At 39.8% G+C, this 25,647-nt stretch overlaps 1 protein-coding gene across 13 annotated transcripts in view; it reads right to left on the reverse strand.

Moving 5' to 3' along the window:
- The window catches only part of LOC103720906 (cycloartenol synthase-like), a 42,599-nt gene extending 17,381 nt beyond the window's left edge, over positions 1-25,218 (reverse strand). For 2 of the 13 annotated variants that reach the window (XM_039129776.1, XM_039129772.1), the window contains exons 1-10: positions 24,727-25,218; positions 24,202-24,466; positions 24,006-24,120; positions 23,775-23,928; positions 23,551-23,635; positions 22,065-22,229; positions 4,236-4,453; positions 786-971; positions 379-468; positions 82-276 (exon numbers count right to left, since the gene is read on the reverse strand). In XM_039129776.1, the coding sequence (XP_038985704.1) occupies positions 82-276; positions 379-468; positions 786-971; positions 4,236-4,453; positions 22,065-22,229; positions 23,551-23,635; positions 23,775-23,780 (945 nt within the window). In that variant the 5' untranslated portion in view covers positions 23,781-23,928; positions 24,006-24,120; positions 24,202-24,466; positions 24,727-25,218. The other 11 variants (XM_039129773.1, XM_039129774.1, XM_039129775.1 and 8 more) reach the window with 11 other exon arrangements.
- Between the last annotated feature and the right edge of the window lie 429 nt (positions 25,219-25,647).

Here is a 25,647-nt window from a genome sequence, read left to right on the forward strand (position 1 = left end):
CAAGGACATCAAAAATTGCTCCTTACAACTGACAACCACAAACTTTGTCATTTAGATGGATGAAAGGATCAGATTTATTACAGAGAGCCAAAATTTTCCCCATGATGTTATGGCCGTCGCACCACCATGGTCTAGAATCCAAGTTCGTGCTGTTTGCATTGCCCCGTCTCCATCATCAGGTCCTTCACCCAGCAACCTCAATGAAACATATGTCAAGGCTGAACCAAACATGGTGCTGTGGCCTTCTATATGCAAACCCCAGCCACCATCTTTGTTCTGCAATATAATTCATTAAGTCTTCAATATATTGAAGCTTCAGAACCTCTATGTAACAAAGAACTGCTAGACGAAACTGAGGAGGTTTCTAATTGTGGATGCCTGATGATTGTAGAGGTAACGGCGAATCTCCCGCTGGTGCTCTGGTGATAAAACAGTATTTAATGCCCCAGTAACGGATAAAACTATAATCTGCACCACAATGAATCAAACACATAAAACAATTGTTATCATACAACAAAAAAGTAGGAATATGATGCCTTTACGCCCCATCAACTAATTCAGCAAGATGAATGAAATGCATATTCTCGTATTACTTTTTCCTAAAACAAGTTGACAGAAGGGCATCAGCCTGTAACTTAGGAATAATGCAGAAACAGCATGTTCAAGTTAGAGACAGAAATGATCCAAAAATCTTCATTCTGCAGTATTAAGTATCAATGCTGCCTATCAACATACACCAACTGTACAGTATTACGATTGAATATGTTCCAGATGGGAGCAAATACCAAGCCAGGCATAAGGAACATTGGGCCGCCAAAGTCCCCAGGCCAGTGACCATCATGTGCTTGGAGAGTAGAATAACAGCTAATGGCCCTTCTTACAGATGTCAATACAACTTCTTCTGTAACATCGTCATGGTCTTCTAGCTTGATGTTGGGGAGGTTTATTTCAAGTGGATTATCCTTTGCAAACTGCATTAAGAAAGTTAGAAAAGAACAGTATCACTACCTTCAAATAAAGGAGATGATCGGAAGAGAGGTGGAGGGGCATTTTCCATCAGAACACACTTTGCTGTCCAAACTCTGCAGTTCCAGAGTCATTCTTATCTATTCAAAAGCTGGCAAACTTATATGCTAATGCAGTATCATTTGGCATTTTTAATTATGGAAGACATCCTAGCAGTTAGAGAGTTTTAGCTCCAGAACTAGCATATATAGATGACTTGAAGCGAGTATTAGCAAATTCTACTATCATAATGAGTCACAATGTAGCAATTTGTGTAATCATCAGAGCAAGATTGCGTATCATCAATCCTTAAGTCCCAAAGCTATCTCTGACATAATTATTTCAACATCAGTTAAGCATCATAGTAGGGAAAAACCCATAAATCTCAAAATAATTTCTAAAGTTTCAGAAACAACTTGATTCCCAAAATAACTGTACTGGGCATGCTAGATGCTTTCCTCGCAATGATTTTTAATGGCCTAGACATAAATTATGCAAGACAACCAAATCCAGTCATGTAATTACAAGCGTTAGCTTACATAACCAAATAATTTTCAACCTTCAAATTGTTAGATTTATGCCCTAGAAGCCAATCTGGCTGACACATTATTAATTCTGGGACATAGTTTTATACTTGACTTTATTATTATTGATTAATAAATGGGCATCTTTTTCATTCATATTGTGTATGTGTCTATGAATCGTCCAAGAAATTAATACGATGATGATGCATATTCTCAAGAGTTGAGAATTTGAGCCATGTGTCATTGATGATTAATTTCTAAATGCTCCTGATCGATGGATCATCACGAGGACGATGATCGATCCGATGAGATCAGTGCACATATCACTTTCCTTATAGATGGACGAGTCTCGAGTCCACAGTGTAGGGACACTGAAGTGATAGTGCAGGTGTTTGTTAGAGAACAAGGGTACTGAGCATGACCAAGACAAGAAGTCACTTGGATGTCTATCCACTCGTCAATGACTTACTTGATGTTGCAGTAGTGTGACTGATCCTTTGACCTACGGTGCTTCGGCTATTTACAGTGAGGTTGTTGTAGTTTGACTGCACGTATACATGGTTTTTAGCCATATAGATCCTTGTGGTGTAGATTGGCTACAGTAGGTTCACTATAAGAGTAGGATATGCACCTACAAGGAATCTATCAACCTTAGTAGATAAGGAGTGATCCTATGTGATTTATAAGACAGAGTTCGTAAGACCTCGGCCGGAGCAGTATGAACAGTGGGAAAGGAGTTTTTCACTCTCGAACTTAAATCGAATAAATCTAGACATATGACAGACGATGGAGTTTGACGAGTTATCCATTACCTTCGTCATGTAGGTATTCATGATAGAAGGACTGTATCATACGATAACTGCACCTAGAGGTTCATCATTCCATTCTGCTGGGTTGCCACTACATGCTGCTAGGTGTCACTGGTGGATGGTGAGACTCATAGGGACTATCTTGATGATCGATGATTCCTGGTGAGTTGAGTTGAAATTATTTCAACTCATTAAAAGAAGTTTTCAATGATATTGTGATAGAGATCATAATATATCTCACTACCAGACAGAATAGAACCTATGGGGTCACACACATTAGAGGTATTGACCGATCCGATAGTTTAATTGTGATTTGGAATCACAAATAATTCATAATTATCAATTTGATTGATAATTGGTGTAACCTACTAAGAATTAGGAAGTTGAAAAAGGAATAATTGCAATTGGATTGCAATTTAATTGAATCAATTGGATTTAATTAATTGGACTTGATCATATTAAATACGAGTCCTACTTGGAGTAGGATTCCTAGAGTCCTAATTAGATTAGGACATCAAATTAAATTAAAGTCCTAATTGGATTCGGATTTCTTAAGTCCTAATTAATTTTAATCTAATAAATTAAGATGACTCCTAATTGGATTAGGATTGAAGAATTCAATTAAGTCATGGTTCAATTGAATCCTAATTAAATTAGAATTTGAAGGGAAAGAAAATTAGTGCACTCAATTCTCTTTGGAAGAGGATTAGACCCGCCTTGTAAGTGACCCAACCCCCCCACTTAATTTGATTAAGTGGGGGCGTGAGAAAGAGATGATAAGAGGGAGGGGCGTACGCCCCTCCTTGGCTTTGCGTGATGAAAGAAAGGAGGGGCTACGCCCCTCCTCTCTTGGAGATAAACTTGAGCTCCTAAAATTTAGGAGCTCAAGTCTAGGAATTAATTTAAAAGGAGGGCTTGCGGCCCTCCTTGAGATAATTCCCAAGTGCATCACGGCAGCCAAGGGCTCTCCCTCTTTTGGGTTTTTCAGCCACAAAGGAAAGAAAAAGATAAACATGAGCTCCTAAAAATTAGGAGCTCACGCTTAGAGATAATTCAAAAGGGGAGGGCATGCAGGTCCCTTTAAATTCTCTCCTCTCCCTTTGAGCCGTGAACAGCACCTCTCCCCACTTGGTTTCAGCCGTGAGACAAAGAAAAAAAAATATATAGGGAGGTGTGCATCCTTTCCTTCTTCCACTTTTTGGTTCCAAGACAAAGGAAAAAGAAAAGGCTGCAAGGCTTTTATTCTTCCTCCTCCCCAAAGCAATCAAGAGTTGATTCAAAAGGAGGTTTTCAGCCATCAAAAGACATCTCTGCAAGGGAGCTAGCACCCCGGAAAGATTCGAGAGCTTTGATCGGTCCTCTGCCTCGTATGGATACCTATAGAGGCCGGACGCGTGTGTGGCTTTAAGCGAACCTTTAACAAATACCATGATCATCAGTTTGCGGTGATCATCTATCCGCACAAGGTGAAGATCTGATCTTCCTAATCATGTAAAAAGTTTTTAATCCTAATCTATCTACGAACGACGGTTTTAAAATACGTTCATGCGATGAACGGAATCTCGCGCATGCCCCTTCCGCTGCGTTCTGCTTTTTTCTGCAGCGTGCAATGGATCCCGACACGTATATGTAGGTCTTCTCGTTCCATTATTTCTTAGTCTTGAATATTCTTCCATGAATTATAACTAGCTTGTGAGGGATATTCTCAAGCCATTCATTGATGAATTCTAAATTCAAAAATATTGAATAAGAATTACAGCATATTTGGATCTCTTTACTACTTCTGTCAACAATCATAGACAACTAGCACATATTTCTACCTGCCCCAGTAAGATAAACATTAAAAAAAAAAAAGCTCACAGGCTTCATCTGTTTATATTTCTTTCTGTTTATATACCTGCAATCGCATGAGGAGATCAGCACTGTGCTTCATCTCAAAACGATGCTCCCGAAACAGCTCACGGACCTTCTGGACTGCAGCAATCTCTTCAGCCGTGCCCATATTCGGATCAAATTCCCACACCTGCCTCCCTACATGGTTGTTTGTCGTCTTCAGCCACGGGCTGCCGCCCTGCGCAATCTTAAGCCTCCACATTGCCGGATCAGGAGGAAGAACTGCGGGAATCCATCCATTAAAACAATCAAAACAAAATCCAACGAGGGAAAAAGGTTCAAGATTAGTGCAAAAGCCATATATAAATCCATCGCACTGCAAGGAGAAAGAAAAGGAATGCATGCAAGCATATAAAACGCATAAAATCCTTTCAAGAAACAAGTAAAATCAAGAAATAGAGAGAGCGGGGACCGAGTAAAAATTTCCAGTTCGAATTCAAGGGGAAAATCAAGGAGAAGACATGCGCGAGGACAGTACCACCTTCAAGATCGAGATATTTTGATGGTGATGAGATGGAAAGATTGGAAAATTGCAGATTAGGGGTCTTTTCCGTTCTTGAATTTATCTTGGAAGCTCCCTCTGGCCCACGGAGGTGGTAGGGGCGTAGGAGCTTCCATCAGTCCTTCTCCTCCCATCTCTGTTACCGTCGCTCGCTCACAGAGTAAGAGGGGCATTTATTTCTAACCTAAAGGACTGACCGAAAAAGGAAGGGCGCTCGCTGCCTCGCTCCCATCTCTGTTATTTTCCAGATTAGGGGTCTTCCGTTCTTGAATGCATCTTGGAAGCTCTCTCTGGCCCACGGAGGTGGTTGGGTTGTAGGAGCTTCCATCAGTCTTTCTCCTCCCATCTCTGTCACCGTCGCTCGCTCACAGAGTAAGAGGGGCATTTAACCTAAAGGGCTGACTGAAAAAGGAAGGGCGCTCGCTCCCATCTCTGTTATTTTCCAGAATAGGGGTCTTCCGTTCTTGAATTTATCTTGGAAGCTCCCTCTGGTCCACGGAGGTGGCGGCGGCGTAGGAGCTTCCATCAGTCTTTCTCCTGCCATCTCTGTCACCGCCGCTCGCTCACAGAGAAGGGCATTTAGTTCTAACCTAAAGGGCTGACTGAAAAAGGAAGGGCGCTCGCTCCCATCTCTGTTATTTTCCAGAATAGGGGTCTTCCGTTCTTGAATTTATCTTGGAAGCTCCCTCTGGTCCACGGAGGTGGCGGCGGCGTAGGAGCTTCCATCAGTCTTTCTCCTGCCATCTCTGTCACCGCCGCTCGCTCACAGAGAAGGGCATTTAGTTCTAACCTAAAGGGCTGACTGAAAAAGGAAGGGCATTTAGTTCGCGGTGGCAGACGGAGCAAAGAAGAGCGGGGATGGAGAAGGAGTGAGATAAGCGGAGTCATCCAAGGGGAGAGCGAAGTCGGGTGGAAGGAACCGTCGGGCTGTGCCCTGGATTTTTTATCTCGCACCCGGGCGGTCCAACTGAAATCGGGCGGTTTGAGGGACATCGCCCGCTGAGTTCTATCGAGAAGCGCCTCGTAGATTGATGGACTCCTCCAACTGTATCGAATAGATTGATAGACGAGTCGGCCCGTAGCTGTATCATCTTTAAAATAAAAAATGGTATCCATTACGTCTTGCCTACTTAATGGGCACATGCTACCTATTAAATACTCGGGATAGCATGAGCACAAATCCTTTTAATTAATTTTGCAGCACGAGCATCTGCTTCCTATCTAATCGTACCTTGTATTAATTTTGATGTATGGCTGTTTTTTTCATTGCTAGCTTTGCCACTTTAAGATTCATTTTATGGTTTAAGAACCGTAATATATATATGCTTTAGCCATTTTTCAATAATATCATCTTTCTATTAGATAAATTATCCAATATAGAGATGAGATCTACGATGAATAATTATAAATATATAGAACGGCAAATGTTTTGAATATTTGTAAAAAATATTTTATATAATATACAACAGAATAGATAAATGATTGGATAACATAGTATGGCTATAACGTCTACTATATCCAATCAATATAAATATGCATCCTATTACCTCTAGTGCAACAATTTTTATACTTGTTATATTTACATGGCATAATACCAAATTTTACTAATTATCTAAAAATATTTGATACATGACAAGAAATAATATAATATATACTAAATGATTTATTACATTGTTAATTATTGTATGCATGTTATAATATCAGAATATGTACTAAATAATAATTATCGTAATATTTTACTAATGATTCTATTAAACATATTGTACTTTGAGATAGCAAATGGTGATGATGGAATTGGGGCTCTAATCACAAATTAAATGTTTAGCCAACCACCCCACCTTCTCCTTGCCTCTATGCTAGCAAATTCTCTATCCACCATCCAATTGCCAATTAATATGGTACCAGGCATTTTTAAAATATATATCCTCACACACCAATGCGCAGCAAATCCTTAGTTCAAAATTTCATGCAAAACGATGCAACCGCACCTAATCAGCTAAAGAGAGTTCAATCTTCGCTAGTTTGTGTTTGAATCGACTTCTCTCCTGTCCTATAACTTCATGTTATTGCACGGCTCGTAACTAGAGAGGATCCAGACTTATTTAAACCTCATCAATTAGAATTTCTATTATTTCTATAGAATCTTCTATGGTGTGCGATTTGCATCACATGCTCGATAACTATTATTAGAAGATGAACGACTGTTAACAGCGATGCGTTCTGTATGGCACATAATAACATCTAGTTTGGCAGCTATCCATCTGTTAATGACAGCTATCAAGTGTTGTACAAGCCAGAGCGAGTAGTGCCATTTCACTTTTCGTATTTTAACGCTTATCCCCTGTTCTTCCATCAAATATTCTGCTTTTTCCTGGATACTCGGGTTCAAATACCCATGGATTTTTTGTTTGCTTACAGGTAATTTAGTAGCGTACTTGTCCAGGCTTGACCCACCCACCGCCCCGTTTTCACGGTTTAGGCTGCTCCCATTTATAAATCTTAGAATTAAATTCTAAGTATTTATTATTGACGAGCCATAGTAATTGCACCTATCAAGGAAACTAAAAGAATTATGGAAATGAGAAGCGGTCAGACAGAAAAGCTGGCGGTGCTGGTAGTCAGCTGTCAGGTTAAAAGCATGTATGTCAAGGTATACGAAACCAAAAGAAAGCTGCATGCATGGTGACAACAGTCAGAGATCAGAGCACAAATAAGGAGTTCGTTTTTCACCTTCAAAAGAAGGCGCCAGCGCTTTAGTTTTTATGTGAAAAATGTACACCATAGAGGATCCCTTGCTGAAGCTAAAATGGTTGAATTGAAATGAAATTTAACTAAAACATTCAAAAAAAAGAAATTGTTTAAGATGCATTTTACGTAGGCTTCGGAATTATATTATTATCATCTTATCTTGAAATGAAGGTTATGCTTATATCCCACAAAAAATGAGGAATATGCTTATTATATTCTTACCTTGAAATAGTAGTGTTGTGGTCGAAATCTGGCCTGAGGGTGACCACACTGGAGGAGTCGGAGGAGCCGCTGGCCGGGCCCGAGAAAGAACACCATCTCCCATGTGTCGGCTACCTACACAAAGCCTCATCGGTGGATTCCGATGAGGGCCCTCCGATGCTTAAGTTAGAGTGGATGTTAATTGGTCCAAAAAGTTCTCATGTATTATCTGATGTGGGCTATTTATAGTCCCAGCAAAGGTACCCAGATGGTGGAGGTATGGCCTATCCTCATCATGGAAGGAGATGGTCTTGGCCAGGTGGCGTGCAGCCAGGGCTTGCTTGAGGCGCACGGTATGGGCCGTTCTTGTGAACGGCATGGCGTTGATAGAGGTGATAGGGTATGGCCCTTGGCAGCAAGGCGTGGCCTCTGGTTGACAGGTCGTAGAGTGGCCAGCAAGTAAAGCATGGCGCGATGAGGTTGTTGTTGCCCAGATATGCAACCCAAGAGGGGGGTGAATTGGATTTTTAAAAAATCTTTAACTAGAATGCGGCGGATAAACAATAATTTTAATATGAAAGATATAATGTGCTTTAAGCAATGAATGAATAATAGCAAAGATTAAAGTGCAATAGTGTAAAGAAAAAAGAGCACACACAGACATGAAAAATTTATAGTAGTTCGGTGTAACCCACACCTATATCCACTCTCCAAAACTCTTGAAAATTTCACTATAACCACCCAAATTATAGTATGGTTGTTTTTCGAGCTCACAACCCAACTCGCTGTTTTTTCGGGATCACAACGAATTCAGTCAGTTTTTACAGGATCACCAACCACAACTTTAATCCATTTGCTTTTCGGGTTCACAAACAACCCAATCGGTTTTCACAGGCTCACCAACCAAAACCTTACACGATTGTTTTCTGGGTTCACAAACAACCCAGTCAATTTTTATAGGCTCACCAACCAAAATCTTAACCTTGTTGAATCCTCTGATTCAACAACTTCCAGTTAAGATTTGGAAGAACCCTTATCAGTTTTGGAGTAGATAAAACTGTTACAGCAGAGTTTAAGGAATATGTAATAAATGTTGTAACTATATAAACAAAGCTTCAAGGTAAACGAAATAATAAATATGGATCAGAAGCTTTGAAGATGGTTGTTGGCTGCAGTCGAAGATCTTGATAGCACAGCAGTAATTCCTCTGTTGAATATTTCAACTGATTCCTCACAATATGATTTTTCCTGAAAGGCTCTTTTGTGAGGATTATCTTTTGAAGCTTGGATTTTGGGTGATATGATTTTCTCACTTGATCCTCTCTCTTATCTTCTTTTTTTCTTGGCGTTCCTTTAAATTTATAGACTATAAGCTTTTCAGAAAGTACCAGATAACCATCACACCAAAAAACTATCCATTGTCACCCAGAAGAAGTACTGTTGAAAGTAGCCGTTGGAGCTATCAAGATGCCAGGGGTCGACTCATCAGGTTCGGGGGTCGTCCCATGTACCAAGGGAGATGGCTCAGTAAGCATAGGAGTCGGCTCGTTCCTTCAATCCATACAAAGTTTTTGTGTTTGCCTCTTGGGTCGACCCGTCAATGTCGGAAGTCGACTCGTGTAGATATTGGATCGGCTCTTCAAACACAAGAGTCGCCTCATTCCTTTAGTGCACATAAATTTCCTCCACTCCCCCAAGGGTCGACTCATCAATGTCGGGGGTCGGCTCATGTAGATATTGAGTCGCCTCCTTAAACACAAGAATCGGCTCATTTTCTTTACTGCACAGAAGTTTCCTGCGCTCCCCCAAGGGTCGACTCATTAATGTCGGGGGTTGGCTCATGTAGATATTGAGTCGCCTCCTTAAACACAAGAGTCAGCTCATGTATTTAGTCTCAGGTGGTGATTCTTCTCTATTTTTCTTGAACTATATAGGGGTCGACTCAGTTTCTGTATAGGTCGACTCATTAAGTTTTTCACAGATTTTTCAGAGATCTTTGATTTTATTCTTCTTGATTCTTGGAGGTTGTAAGGGCAACTTTTGTCTAGAGGTCTAACCCTTCACATTTAAGCCAACATTATTAAAGTACATATTTAACTCAATTATTTTTGTGATCATCAAAATCCATCCTTTAAGATTAACAATCTCTTCTTTTTAATGATGACAAAACTACTGAGTCCAAAAGAATTTTGCAATAATTTTCAGAGTATTCTTGTAATATAGTTCAGAGCAAAAAGGATATTTAGAAAGTTCAGATTATTCAATAAAATTTAGTATAAGAGCACTTTTTGCAATAAGATTCAGAGCAAGAAAATATTCAGAATATATGCATTATTGAGTTTAAGACTTCCAATATGTGAATTCTGTATGTTTATGAGAAAAATCTCCCCCTTTATATTATGATTAAACAAATTATGCTTCTTTCCCTATCTTTTGTCATTTATCGATTTTCTTCATAGTGTCTGTTTTCTTCTTCCCTTTTTTTGAAGTTATGTTACTTCTCCTCCTCTTTTGAAATTCTTTTACTTCTCCCCCTTTTTGTCATCAACAAAAGGGTGAGGGGTAGGAAAGTTTTCTACTTGTAGATCATGATTTAAGCATCAAGAGTTAAGGAGAATAATTGAATAGGAGGTACAGATTGATAATAATTTATTATAGAATTAGAGTTTCAGTGGGAGTTTCAGTGCCAAGATTTTAAAGCATTATTTGTACAGTGTTGATCATCCTTGTTGATTATGTATCAGAGCGTTTTGACTTATAAATATAGCAGTATTTTTAAACGTATCATAGCTTTTTAATACATGCTGATCCAATATAGCTTATCACCATACCAAAAGCAATTTGTGAATGTATCAGAGCTAATGTATTAGAGCTTTTTACCTTATTAATGTATCAGAGCTTTTGATATTTATAATTGTATCAGAGCATATTATAATGTTAGAGTTTCAGATGATTTTAACTTAAAAATCAGAGCTAGTTAATTTCAGAATAAATAAGAGCCTTTTGTCTTAAGAATATATTAGAGCAGTTGGAGACAATCAAAACATAACAATTGCCTTCTTGTCTCCTAGAAGTTGACTAACTTTGGATTCTAGAATGGAGAGGGAAGCAGTCAACTAAGAGCCTTGTTCCTTAAATTGCTACAATGATCCTTGGAGTTCATTTTCTTGGTGCCTTGTATGTTCTTCAATAGCTCCAAGTCTTCTTTGTTGGGCAGCAGCAAGTGTCCTTAGGCCTTCTAACTCAGTCTTGATTTTTTTTTTACCATTATAATCAAGTCATAAACTGAATTCCAACAAAGGCATGATCAAAAGAGTCCTTGCGTTATGTAATCTTCAATAAACTTCAGCTGGTCTCTCTCAAGTCTAAATGGCTAAATAGGTGCCCCTTCTTCATGTACACTAGTGCTAAGTGTCCTCTGTGAAGGTCCTGCACTAGTTTGCCTTGTTTTAATAGGCCTCCGTGCTTCTTCTCTTATTCCTTCTTCCTTTTCTTCTCCTCTATGAACCACTTGTTATTTGCTTTAACAAATTTCATTCTTATCAAAGACTTTTCACTATAGATGTCAGTGTGCTTGAGCTCCATTTTTACTTCACCTAGAATGCTGACATCATATCTAATGAAAATAAGAGATAACACCATACCATAAGGGAGTGATGCTCCCTTTCTTTGTCCAAGATCCGCCATATGCTTCATCATCATGGTAGGAAGGTTCAGTGGTTGGCCTCTAAGTAGATGATGCATCACCAGAATATCCCTCTCAGATACATGATCAAATCGGCCTATTTTAGAAAATAGTATCCGACTGATAATGTGGTGAAGTAGCCTCATCTCTGCATTTAGCTTATAGGCCTTAACTTCTTCTTCTTTACTGACCTCATCCTTAGATAAAATCAGCTTTATTCCTTCATCTCTATCTTCCAGCTCTTCTAAACTTTCTCCATCAATGGGTGCCTTAATCACATTCCCTAAGATTTCATCCATGATTAAGAAGGGAACGTCCCTGACCTTTGACAAAATCTGACCAATGCCATATGTAGCATTTCCGTAGAACTCTCTTACTAGATCGGGATAGGTAGGTAGGTCAAGTGAACACACATACTTCCAGCCCATTTCCTTCAAATTTGTTCCTATATGCAATCCTTCCCTTTCTAAGAATAAGAAATCAACCTTTCTTCCAGTAGACACTGTTCGGTTTGAAAGTGATGCAAATGGAACCAGTCTTGGAATAGGGGAAGATGGTGACGGAATAGGCGAAGACGGAACGGCTCTTGGTTGGGATGGTGATGTATTGTGGATTCCACGGTTTTATCCGACCGTGCTTTAGATCTTCTTTCTTGTTCACGATTGATTATTTTCTTTTGGGACCAAATGTGATCTACTTCCTAGGAGCCATGAGGGACCGGCCAGGACTACACTAGGGTTTTAGGGTTTTTGGTTGTTGGAAAGGAAGAAGATGGAAACAGAAATTTTGGAATGTCTGAAACGTTATGTGGAACGGGGGTCGACTCTCGCCTAAGTGAATAACGTTTCGGAAGAAAACTATTTTGGAACAGCGGGGGTCAACTCATTTGTTCCATGAGTCGACTCAAGTAAAGCAGGGGTCGACTTTCGACTTGGGTGAGTCATCCTTTCTACCTGAGATGGAGTTGTATCAGATCTCTGGATGATTCAAACTCTCCCCCTCACTTCATGAGTCAACTCCTCATTACCATGAGTCATCTCCTCATCAGTCAAGAACTAAAATTTTCAAATTAAGATCCTCCGAAAATGACTTAATCAATGGGAATAATAGGAATTAATCATGTAAGCATTCAATCAAACAATGTTTGTACTAAAATTTTAATCAAAATGGGTCACAAATACATAGTTCTCCTCTTATTTCATTAAATCTCTCTTCATTTAGAGGTTTGGTGAAAATGTCAGCAATTTGTTTTTCAGTGTTAACAAATTCAATTATGATATTTTCGTTTTGAACATGATTCCTTATGAAATAATGTCTTATTTCTATGTGTTTAGATCTTAAGTACTGAATTGGATTCTTGGTTAAATTTATGGCACTTGTATTATCACATATTATGGGAATTTTATTTAGTTTAATGCCATAATTCTCAAGTTGTTGTTTGATCCATAAGATTTGAGCACAACAACTCCCAACTGCAATGTATTCAGTCTCGACTATTGACAAAGCAACTGAATTTTGTTTCTTGCTAAACCAAGAAATTATATTAGCTCCAAGAAATTGACAAGTTCCACTTGTACTTTTTCTGTCTAATCTACAACCAGCAAAATCAGCATTTGAATAGCCAATTAAGTCAATTGTAGAGTCCTTAGAGTACCATAGGCCTAGATTTTGTGTACCTAATAAATATCTCATGATTCTTTTAACAACAATTAAGTGTGATTCTTTAGAATTTGATTGATATCTTGCACATAAGCAAACACTGAACATTGTATCTGGCCTACCAGCTGTAAGATAAAGTAGAGATCCTATCATGCTTCTATACAGCTTAAAATTAATAGATTTACTTAGCTTATCTTTGTCGATCTAACAAGATGAGGTCATAGGTGTACCTATTGACTCTGTATCCTCCATGCCAAACTTTTTTAAAATTTCTCTTGTATACTTACTTTGGCTAATGAAGATACCTTCTCTTGTTTGCTTAATTTGGAGTCTGAAAAAAAAAGTTAGCTCACCCATCATACTCATCTCAAACTCACCCTGCATAAGCTTAGCAAAATCGTCACTCAAAGCTTCATCAGTAGCACCAGAAATAATATCAACATATATTTGAACAATCAAGATATCAATTTCTTTTTTGATAAAGAGAGTTTTATCAATATTTTCTCTTTAAAAATTACTTGTTATCAAAAAATTACTTAGTCTTTCATACCATGCTCTTGGTGCTTGTTTTAAATCATATAGTGCTATGTTGAGTTTGTAAATATGATTTGGAAATATGGCTTTCAAATCTAGGTGGTTGTTCTACATATATTTTTTTAGCAATATAACCATTTAGAAAAGCACTCTTGACATCTATTTGAAAGAGTCTGAAGTTCATGTAGCAAGCAAATGATAATAGCAATCTTATAGCTTCTAATCTTGCTACAGGTGCAAAGATTTCATCAAAATCTATTCTCTCTTCCTGATTATATCCTTCAGCAACCAACCTAGCTTTGTTTCTTATCACTAATCCTTCTTCATTAAGTTTGTTTCTGAAAAACACATTTAGTTCCAATTATAGAGGAGTTTTCAGGTCTTTCAACTAAATCCTAAACATTATTTCTTTTAAATTGATTAAGTTCATCTTGCATTGCCATTATCCAATTATTGTCTTGTTCAGCTTCTCTAATATCTTTTGGTTCAGTTTGTGAGACAAAGACAATATGATTAATGATATCCCTAACAGAAGATCTAGTTTTAATACCTTGAGTAGGATCACCAATAATTAAATCTTTAGGGTGATGGGTTGCATACCTCCATTCTTTTGGCGGGTCATGCTTACCTTACTGAATTTGATCTTCTTCTTGATCATTTTTCTATCCTTCATTACCCTGATTTTTATTTTCTAATGTAGAACCATCCTTCAGGGTTAAGTCCCTAATTCCTTGATCAAGCTCTTCTGCATCATCATCAGCATCTACATCCTTTTTTGATTGGGGTCATTAGTCTCATCAAAAATAACATGAATTGATTCTTCTACAACTAATGTTCTTTTATTGAATACTCTATATGCTTTGCTGGATGATGAGTATTAAATACCTTCATCAGATTTGGCATCAAATTTTTCTAAGTTATCTTTTCCATTGTTTAGAACATAGCATGTCAACCGAAAACATGAAAATATGCAATATTTGGTTTTCTGTTTTTCATGAGTTCATAAGGAGTTTTCTTTAATATAGATCTAATAGTAACCTTATTAATAATATAACAAGCTGTGTTAATAGCTTCAGCCCAGAAATATTTAGGCAAATTACTGTCACAAAGTATTGTCCTTGCCATTTCTTCAAGGGTTCTGGTTTTTCTTTCTACAACAGCATTTTGCTGTGGTATTCTTGGTGTAGAAAAATTATGTTCAATTCTATTTTCTGTGCAAAACTTTTCAAAGTCTTGATTTTCAAATTCTGTACCATGATCACTTCTGATTTTTATAGTTTGTAAACTTTTTTCATTTGAGATTCTTTTACAAAGTTTTGCAAATATAGAAAATGCTTCATTTTTATGTGCCAAGAACAAAACTCATGTAAATCTTGAAAAATCATTCACAATCACAAAAGCATAATGTTTGCCTCCTAGGCTTGCAGTCCTAGTAGGTTCAAATAAATCCATGTGGAGAATTTCCAAAGGCCTAGTAATCGAAATAATATTTTTAGATTTAAAAAAGGTTCTAGTTTATTTTCCTAGCTGACATGCATTGCACACTCTGTTCATTTCAAAACTTAATTTAGGTAATTCAATAATAAGGTCTTTTCGAATGATCTTTGAAATTAAGTCCATACTAGCATGAGCAAATTTTTGGTGCCATAACCAGCTAGTTTCCTTGGTTTTCATAGCCACTAGACATTGTATATCTTTCATGAATATTTGATCTAAATCTACCATGTACACATTCCCATGCCTATGTCCAGTAAAAACAATGCCACTATTATGGGTTTAGAGATTAAGCACATAGAAGATTCAAAGGTTACTTTATAGCCTTTATCACAAAATTGACTAATGCTTAGCAGATTATGTTTTAGTCCATCGAATAATAAGACATTTTCAATGTAAGAGGATGGAGTGATTCGAATGTTATCTATACCAATTATTTTACCTTTGCCATTATCACCAAAAGTAACCATTCCCCCATTTTTCTTTTTAAGGACGATGAACTGAGTTTTATCCCCTGTCATTAGAGGTGGCAATCGGGTCGGGTCAGACATAAACGGATCGGGTCAGATGTAGGTCGGGTCAGAAAATTATAAACCTGAACCCAACATATTTATTAAACAGGTCAGGAATTACAATCTGAACCCGACCTGTTTATTAAACAAGTAACCCGATCCGACCCGTTTAACCTGTTTAACAAATTGCCCAACCCATCCCCACCAATCCGATCCGACCCGACCCGTTTAACAATTGTGCTCGGGACCTCGGCAGCTTGAAAAATTTCAACAGAGGAGTCTCGGAGGACGGCCCGTTGTCGGAGGAGATGGGAGAGGCGAGATGGGTCCTATGCTTCACCGATCGGAGGAGATGGGTCCTCTGCTTCACCGCTTCAGTAGACCTTCGGCCGCCACGGCTCCTCCTTCGCCGCCGCCGGGCTCCGATCGGTTCGGCAATGGCGGCATCTAGATCAGAGTCTCGGAGGATGGCTCGTCGGAGGAGGAGATGGGAGAGGCGAGATGGGTCCTCTGCTTCATCGCTTCAGTAGACCTCCGGCCGCCGCGGATCCTCCTTCGTCGCCGGCAGGCTTCGATCAGTTTGGCAACGATGGCATCTGGATCACGGCTCCGGCTTCGAACCCGAAGCCCCCGTGGAGATCGCGCCCCGAGAACCCAGACGCTATGGCTTCGCAAAGATCACGGACCAAGGGATCCATACCTCGCAAAGATCCGAATCCTTGGAGGAGATCTAGAGTTAGGATCCCGGCGAAGGAGGTCCGGCCGTAGAGAAGCTCGTAGAGGAGGACGCGGCATTGCCATGGGACTATGGGAGCGGCCGGCGGCAACCTCGTGGGCGACATACTCGTGGGTGCCGACGAAGGAGCAGGACTGGGCGGCAACCGGCTCGGCAACGAATCGGCGGGAGAGGAGGGAGGCGGCCGGCTTGCGGGGGCGGAAGAGGAGGTCGGGGAGGCAGGAGGGGTCGTCGGCGCCGTTGGAGGGGTCGGCGGCGGCGGGCTCGAGGGTGCGGCCGTGGGGGAGAAGGTGGACTAGAGGGAGAGCCGGAGAGGTCAAACCAAAAAAAAAGGGCAGCGGTGCCCAGGTGAACTTGGAGAGAAAGTTTTAAACGAGTGACGGCCTAACCTGTCTTTGTGGGCTGTGGGTTGTGGCCCTTATCCAACCTGACTCATATATTAAACAGGTTATTAAACGGGTTATACAGGTTAAACGGGTTAGATATCTTAAACCTGTATCTGACCCAATTAATAAACGGGTTAAACAGGTCAACCTGTTTATGACCCGAACTTGTTTAGGCCAAACCCAAACCTGTTTATGGCGGGTCGAACACGGGTCGGATTGGCGGGTCGGGTCATATTTTGCCACCCCTACCTGTTATGTGTCTAGAACACCCACTGTCCAAGTACCATTTTCTGTTGGATCCTTAAGTAACTAGACACACCTGCAAAACATCAATCAAATTTTTATCCTAGGTACCAAAGCTCTCTTGGGTCCTTGCAAGTTAGCAATAATGGCTCCTTTTGGAATCCAGATTTTCTTAAAAGATATGTTGCTTACAAGATTGCAGGTTTTCAGATTACAAGGTGTATATTGTAGTGTGTTCTTGTTGAACCTATAGCATACGCAGATGACAGATTTTCAGGGATTTTTTTAAACATATTTCTATTTCTGCTCATCAGATTTGTAGTGAACTGTTTCAGAATAAACAAAAGAGGATTTAATAGTCAAGTTCCTAAAAGTTTTTTGCTTGTTCCAAGGATGGGATCCCAATCCAGCCTTGTCAAACATAGCTCTTTGATTATCTAGAATTAAGTTCAGTTTTTCAAAGCTTAGGATAAATCTTTCAACAAAAGGTTTTAACGTATTAACTTCTTTGGTTAACTTTTCATTAATTTTTGAAAGAAGCTCATTATTTTTCTGAAGTTTAACATTGCTTTCAGTAAGAAATTGATTTTTCTATTTTAATTATTTATCTTAGAACAAGCTTTTTGTATTCTAAAAGAAGATCAAAAAAGGCATCAAGAAGTTCTTCAAATGAAAAGTCAATTTGAGTTTCAGCACATACCTCATCTTCATGTGCCATAAAGCATAGATGTGCAGTTTTTTGTTGTTGCTCTTCTTCTTCAGAGCTTATTTCATTACTGTCACTCCAAGTAGCCATCATGGCCTTCTTCTTATACCTTCTAAGAGCCTTCTTAAGCAAAGGACATTCGGTTCTGAAGTGACTCGGTTTCTTGCCTTCATAACAGGTCACTTGCTGCTCCTTTTCTTTTTCCTTACTTGACTCCCCCTTGATCACTGTGCTTTTCTAAACCCAGATTTCTTCTTTCTGAAGAATTTCCTAAACCTCCTTGTGATCAAGACCATCTCCTCACTGTTTTCAGAGTCAGAACTGTTGCTCTCATCTTCAGTTTGAGTTGACTTTAGAGCAATAGTTCTGCGCTTTTTAAATCGTCCTCTTTTAGGCTCTGTTTCATGGAAAGTTCATGTGTCATCAGTGAGCCCAAGAGTTCTTCCAGTGAGAGTGTGTTGAGATCCTTGGCTTCTTGGATGACAGTGACTTTTACTTTCCAAGTTCTTGAAAGTGACCTAAGAACTTTTCGGACTAGATCACTATTAGTATAAGATCTGCCAAGACTTTTCAGACCGTTAATAATATCAGTGAATCTAGTAAACATTTCAGATATAGACTCACTGGGTTCCATCTTAAATAGTTCATATTTGTGCACTAATTTTAGATTCTTTAATCTGGTTAGTACCTTCGTGCGTAACTTTCAGCCTATCCCAGATTTCTTTTGCAGACATGCAGATGGATATGCGATTAAATTCACTAGCTTCTAATGAACAATATAAAACATTCATGGCCTTTGCATTCAGCTGAGCCATTTTCTTATCATGATCATCCCATTTCTCTTCAGGTTTGGGTAGTGAGATGCTATCAATAATTTTTGTAGATGTGTACGGCCCATTAACTATGATGTTTCATAAATCATAGTCGAGTGCTTGGATGAATATGTGCATGTGTGCTTTCCAATATCAGTAGTTGGTGCCATTAAAGAGTGGTGGTCTATCTGTGGATTGTCCTTCGGCAATAGAGGTTCTTAATTGAGCTGCCATGATGTTTAACTCTTGATGGCTAGATCAAAAGAAGTTGAGTACCGAGCTCTGATACCACTTGTTGCCCAGATATGCAGCCCAAGAGGAGGATAAATTGGATTTTAAAAAAATCTTTAACTAGAATGCAGCGGATAAACAATAATTTTAATATGAAAGATATAATGTGCTTTAAGCAATGAATGAATAATAGTAGAGATTAAAGTGCAATAGTGTAAAGAGAAAAGCACACACATAGACACAGAGAATTTATAGTGGTTCAGTGAACCCACACCTACATCCACTCTCCAAGACTTTTGAAATTTTTACTATAATCATCCAGATTACAGTGTGGTTGTTTTTCGAGCTCACAACCCAACTCGCTGTTTTTCCGGAATCACAATGAACCCAGTCGGTTTTCACAGGCTCACCAATCAAAATCTTACACGATTGTTTTTCAGGTTTACAAACAACCCAGTCGGTTTTCACAAGCTCACCAACCAAAACCTTAACCTTGTTGAATCCCCTGATTCAACAACTTCTAATTAAGGTTTGGAAGAACCCTTATCAATTTTGGAGTAGATAAAACTGCTACAGCAGAGTTTAAGGAATATGTAATAAATGTTGTAACTATATAAACAAAACTTCAAGGTAAACGAAATAATAAATATGGATCAGAAGCTTTGAAGATGGTTATTGGCTGCATTCGAAGATCTTGATAGCACAGTAGCAATTCCTCTGTTGAATATTTCAACTGATTTCCTCACAATATGATTTTTCCTAGAAGGCTCTTTTGTGAGGATTTTATCTTTTGAAGCTTGGATTTTGGGAGATATGATTTTCTCACTTGATCCTCTCCCTTGTCTTCTTTTTTCCTTGGTGTTCCTTTAAATTTATAGACTGTAAGCTTTTCATGAAGTACCAGATAACCATCACACCAAGAAACTATCCATTGTCACCTAGAAGAAGTACTGTTGAAAGTAGCCGTTGGAGTTGTCAAGATGCCAGGGGTTGACTCACCAGGTTCGGAGGTCGTTCCATGCACTAAGGGAGACGGCTCACTAAGCATAGGAGTCGGCTCTTTCCTTCAATCCATACAAAGTTTCTGCATTTGCCTCTTAAGTTGACTCGTCAATGTCGGGAGTCGACTCGTGTTGATATTGGGTCGGCTCTTCAAACACAAAAGTTGCCTTATTTCTTTAGTGCACATAAGTTTCATGCACTCCCCCAAGGGTCGACTCATCAATATCGGGGGTTGGCTCATGTAGATATTGAGTCGCCTCCTTAAACACAAGAGTCAGCTCATTTGTTTAGTGCACAGAAGTTTCCTGCGCTCCCCCAAGGGTCGACTCATTAATGTCGGGGGTCGGCTCATGTAGATATTGAGTTGCCTCCTTAAACACAAGAGTCGGCTCATGTAGTTGGTCTCAGGTGGTGATTCTTCTCTATTTTTCTTGAACTATACAGGGGTCGACTCAGTTTTTGTATGGGTCGACGCATTAAGTTTTTCACAGATTTTTCAGAAATCTTTGATTTTATTCTTCTTGATTCTGCGAGGTTGCAAGTGCACCTTTTGTCTAGAGATCTAACCCTTCACATTAAAGCCAACATCATTAAAGTATATATTTAACTCAATTATTTTTGTGATCATCAAAATCCATCCTTTAGGATTAACAGTTGTAATGTATGGCTACGTGTGCGGGCGTAGGCGTGTGCGTGGGTGCGCGCGTGGATGCGGCCGTTGGCGAGTCAGACTCGCTTTGAAGCCGTAGCATATATTTGGCGAAATCAGCTCGGTGAGCACTGAGGTCGGGCCGACTTGGGGGTCGCGACATGTTTGGTAAGGTCAGCTCGGCGGACTCTGAGGTCGGCCTAGCCTTCTCGGCTCCAAGATCTGTTCGGTCCCCAAGCCTCGGCCGAGGCGTCATTGCCTGTGGTCCACGGGGCATCTTCGGCTCTTGGTCGACGCTGCAGGGCGCCCCGAGCTCGGAAACAGGACGTCATTATGTTACCTGCAATCGATGGAGCCTCTTTGGCTCTTGGTCGACGTTGCAGGGCTCCCCGAGCTCGGGCTCGGAACGTCATTATGTTACCTGCGGTTGACGGGGCCTCTTCGCTCTTGGTCGATCCTGCCAAGCACCCCGAGCTCGGGCCCGGGACGTCATTATGTTACATGCGGTCGACATGGCCTTTTGAGCTCTTGGTTGATCTTGTAGGGCGCCCCGAGATTGGGCTCAGGACGTCATTATGTTACCTGCGGTCGACGGGTCTCTTCGGCTCTTGGTCGACGTTGCAAGGCGCCCCGAGCTCGGGCCCGGGATGTCATTATGTTACCTGTGGTTGACGGGGCCTCTTCGGCTCTTGGTCGATCCTACAGGGCGGCCCGAGCTCGGGCCCGAGACGTCATTGTGGTTTTTGGCACTTTGTGCGACCCATGCCACTAAGTTACATGGTCGTAGCCTATTGATGTTGGGATTCTGATATCAGAATTTTTATTAAAATACTTAATAAATTTCAAAAGAAAAATATGCTTATTTGTGATTTAATTTTTAGTTATTATTTTGTGTTTTGATTAAATATCTAATTCGTTTTGACCCCACTTTGAGTATTATGTTGCTTACTATGCTAATGTAGCTCATGACCATATTTTGTCTGTTTTTTAGAACCAGAGACTTGATCGCACGGGATTGGAGAGTGCACTAGATTTAGAAGATTTTGCTCGATTATTAAAATTTTAGTTAGATTATCTAGAACATTTGATTTATGTTGACATATGCTATTTTGAAACTTTGTAAGATTGCTTTGAATAAATTAATGTTTAAGCAAATTTTAAGCATTTGTAATTATTTTGATACGGTCAGCTGCCTTGCATTTCTATACGGTCCGCTGTGCAGGCGTGCGGCGTCTGTCGCGCTTCGGGCTCAGAGCGCGGCAATTATGTTGTAAAAGAAATTGTGTCTCATCTCCAGACATCTATCACATTTATTGAGTAATATATATAAAAGAGACAGGTTCATTCATCCTATTATGATAAGCTAAGCAAAGGTAATTGAGTAATATATACCCATACGGAAAAGGAAAAATAAGATCATTGCAGCATGCATGTTTCCAAATCTTAACACAGCTCTTCTTGATTTTTTTCAAAATTTCCTTATATCCCCTTATCTTTTTTCAAGTAGACTGTCTAAAAGTTTCACAATTTTCTTAATTTTCCACTAGAACATATTGAAATAGATAAAAGAGGAATGCCCACAAACAAACATGTAACTGCCAAATTCTTCAAAATTTTACCTTCACATATACAACTAAATTACTTGAGTATATTCAGAATTCTACGAGGCACGACCTACACATAAGAAATCTAAATTCACAAGGAAAACATGTTATTAAACACATCTTACCAACCTTTGCACTCATTTCGAGCCCGATTCCAATCTATTTGCTGATAGGGACAAGAATATAGCTCCTTCCTGAGTGATAAAACTGTAGGTGTAATTGGACCCACAAACCTCTTTCCATATATATAGGACATGGGCAAATAAACCATCCGGCAGTGGCACCACATTCGTCCTGTGAAGCAAGAGAAGTTAACATGGCAAACCTTGAAGCATTCAAAAATTAAACACGTCAGCATTTAATATTGCACTAAGGAATGGTCCCAATGCATGGATAACAGTAAAATCCTTGGACAGATATAACAAGAGGCATGCCTTCCATTATGAATACTCTTGCCTGCATTATCTAAGGTAGCAGACCTCATTTTTTGTATTAACTAGAGAAGACAACACTATGAATGCAAACTCAGCTCAACTCAACCGAGCCTTAATGCCAAACTAATTGGGATCGGCTACAAGAATCTTTATCCTCCATTCGGCTCTTTTTGGGGCCACACTTTCTAAAAGATGCAGGGATATCAAGTCAGCATTCTTTACTATGAATGCAAAGAAAAGGAAAACAAATTTACTAACTTTTTGTTTAAAAAAAGAAGGATGTGTCTATCAATTTCTTCAAGTACAGATATTAAATGTTATATATTAGATCAAAGAAGAGTTACGAAGAATGGAAAATTCATTGAAGGTCCATGAAATTATAGAATAATTGTGATATATCTTTATATATCAAAATTAATTAATGTTCATGGTTTCTATATTTACTCAAGTGAGTTCTTTTTAATTTACTTGATCTTTTGAACAAGATATCAGCTATCACACCAACCACTTTGTTAGATCTATGGCCAGTGACCTATGGAACATACTTAAGAAAAAGTTCATTCGGATCTATAAGCTATCAGAACAAACAGAAGATATAAGTAGACAAAAGAGCAAAGGAACATGTTGTAAATATCAACACCTTTGGTCCTCGATTTGTATGAAGGAATATTTGTAAATTTGATAATTAATAAGCTGCCTCACAAACATTGAAACAAAATGCATGATCTTAAGATTGTCGGCTGTAAAAGATGGCATAGTATCATAGCAACCTTCATTGTGCATAAAGGAAATAAACTTGTGAATCTAATTACACTTCACCGAGACAGTGAACACTTGAAGAGGTGCCCATTCTCTCTGGGAGTGCATCAGAACTCTTAAAATATTACTACGTGGGTGAGCAATGGCTTCAACACCCAAAGTTCAAAAATAAGTACAATCAACGAGTTCATAGCCACTAAAAGGGATATTGTGCCTACAAAATTTTTCTGAAATTTGGCTTCTCTTGTTGATAAAACGAAGCCAAGATGTTCTACTTATTTTACATTCCTATACATATAATACTAATCTAATACTAATCCAAAACTGTCAACAATAACCCCTTCCGGGAGAAATGAAAAAGACAAAAAAAAACTACTAAGAACAGATGGGGGGGAAATTAGAGAGAGAGAGAGAGAGAGTACCTGGATGAACAGGCAGAAAATATGGGAGTAACCACATCTGTGGGGGTAGTGGGTTGTTGCCAGACCATTCAAACACTCCAAGCACCTGCAATTATTTCAGCACAAGGACATCAAAAGTTGCTCCTTACAAGTGTCAACCACAAGCTTTGTCATTTAGATGGATGAAAGGATCAAATTTATTGCAGAGAGCGAAAATTTTCCCCATGATGTTACGGCGGTCGCACCACCATGGTCTAGAATCCAAGTTCGTGCTTTTTGCATTGCCCCGTCTCCATCATCGGGTCCTTCACCCAGCAACCTCAACGAAACATATGACAAGGCTGAACCAAACATGGTGCTGCGGCCTTCTATATGCAAACCCCAGCCACCATCTTTGTTCTGCAATATAATTCATTAAGGCTTCAATATATTGAAGCTTCAGAACCTCTATGTAACAAAGAACTGCTATACGAAACTGAGGACGTTTTTAATTGCGGATGCCTGATGATTGTAGAGGTAACGGCGAATCTCCCGCTGGTGCTCTGGTGATAAAACAGTATTTAATGCCCCAGTAACAGATAAAAGTATAATCTGCACCACAATAAATCAAACACATAAAACAATTGTTATCATCCAACAAAAAAGTAGGAATATGATGCCTTTGCGCCCCACCAACTAATTCAGCAAGATGAATGAAATGCGTATTCTCATATTTCTTTTTCCTAAGACAAGTTGACAGAAGGGCATCAGCCTGTAACTTAGGAATAATGCAGAAACAGCTCACGGGCCTTCTCGACTGCAGCAATCTCTTCAGCCGTGCCCATATTCGGATCAAATTCCCACACCTGCCTCCCTACATGGTTGTTTGTCGTCTTCAGCCACGGGCTGCCGCCCTGCGCAATCTTAAGCCTCCACATTGCCGGATCAGGAGGAAGAACTGCGGGAATCCATCATCTTAAAGCAATCAAAACAAAATCCAACGGGGGAAAAAGGTTCAAGATTAGTGCAAAAACCATATATAAATCCATCGCACTGCAAGGAGAAAGAAAAGGAATGCATGCAGGCATATAAAACGCATAAAATCCTTTCAAGAAACAAGTAAAATCATGAAATAGAGAGAGCGGGGACCGAGTAAAAATTTCCAGTTCGAATTCAAGGGGAAAATCAAGGAGAAGATATGCGCGAGCACAGTACCACCTTCAAGATCGAGATACTTTGATGGTGATGAGATGGAAAGATTGGAAAATTGCAGATTAGGGGTCTTCCGTTCTTGAATTTATCTTGGAAGCTCCCTCTGGCCCACGGAGGTGGCGGCGTAGTAGGAGCTTCCATCAGTCTTTCTCCTCCCATCTCTGTTCCCGTCTTTCGCTCACAGAGTAAGAGGGGCATTTAGTTCTAACCTAAAGGGCTGACTGAAAAAGGAAGGGCATTTAGTTCGCTCGCTCCCATCTCTGTTGCCGTTGGGGTACGTGGCCCCTCCCAACGCAACGCCTCGTGTTCAACCCCTGGGCTGGGCGCCGTGGGAGCTCCAAACCGATGGGGTCGGCTCGACCGCCCGCAGGAGGGAAGGGAAAAAAAAAAGAAGGGTGGCATCCGGACCCGGGCAGCGGACGTGATCGCAGGGCGGCGTTTGCGGTGGCAGACGGAGCAAGGAAGAGCGAGGGTGTGGGGAAGGACTGAGAGGAGCGGAGTCATCATCCAAGGCCCGAGGGGAGAGCGAAGTCGGGTGGGAGGAAACATCGGTCTGTGCCCACGATTTTTTTATCTCGCATCCGGGCGGTCCAACTGAAATCGAGCGGTTTGAGGGACTTACCCGGTCATCTGAGCGAAAATAAATGAAGTGTATCTAATAAATTGATAGACGTGACATTACATCCAGTATCTAATAAATTGATAGACGTGACATTACATCCAGTAAAAAGCTAAGATGCCCAAATCGTACTTTATCAACTAAATTGTTAGGCGCATTAAAAATCGTACTTTTTTTATTAAGAAAATCGTACTTATTACATCGTTTAAAGCTGACACGTCGTATGTACTATGTCATGCATGGGCACCAACGATCTATTAAATACTCAGGATTGCACAAGCACAACTTCTTTTAATTAATTTTGCAGC

The sequence above is a fragment of the Phoenix dactylifera genome, chromosome 9, assembly GCF_009389715.1.
Source record: "Phoenix dactylifera cultivar Barhee BC4 chromosome 9, palm_55x_up_171113_PBpolish2nd_filt_p, whole genome shotgun sequence".
Classification (NCBI taxonomy): domain Eukaryota; kingdom Viridiplantae; phylum Streptophyta; class Magnoliopsida; order Arecales; family Arecaceae; genus Phoenix; species Phoenix dactylifera.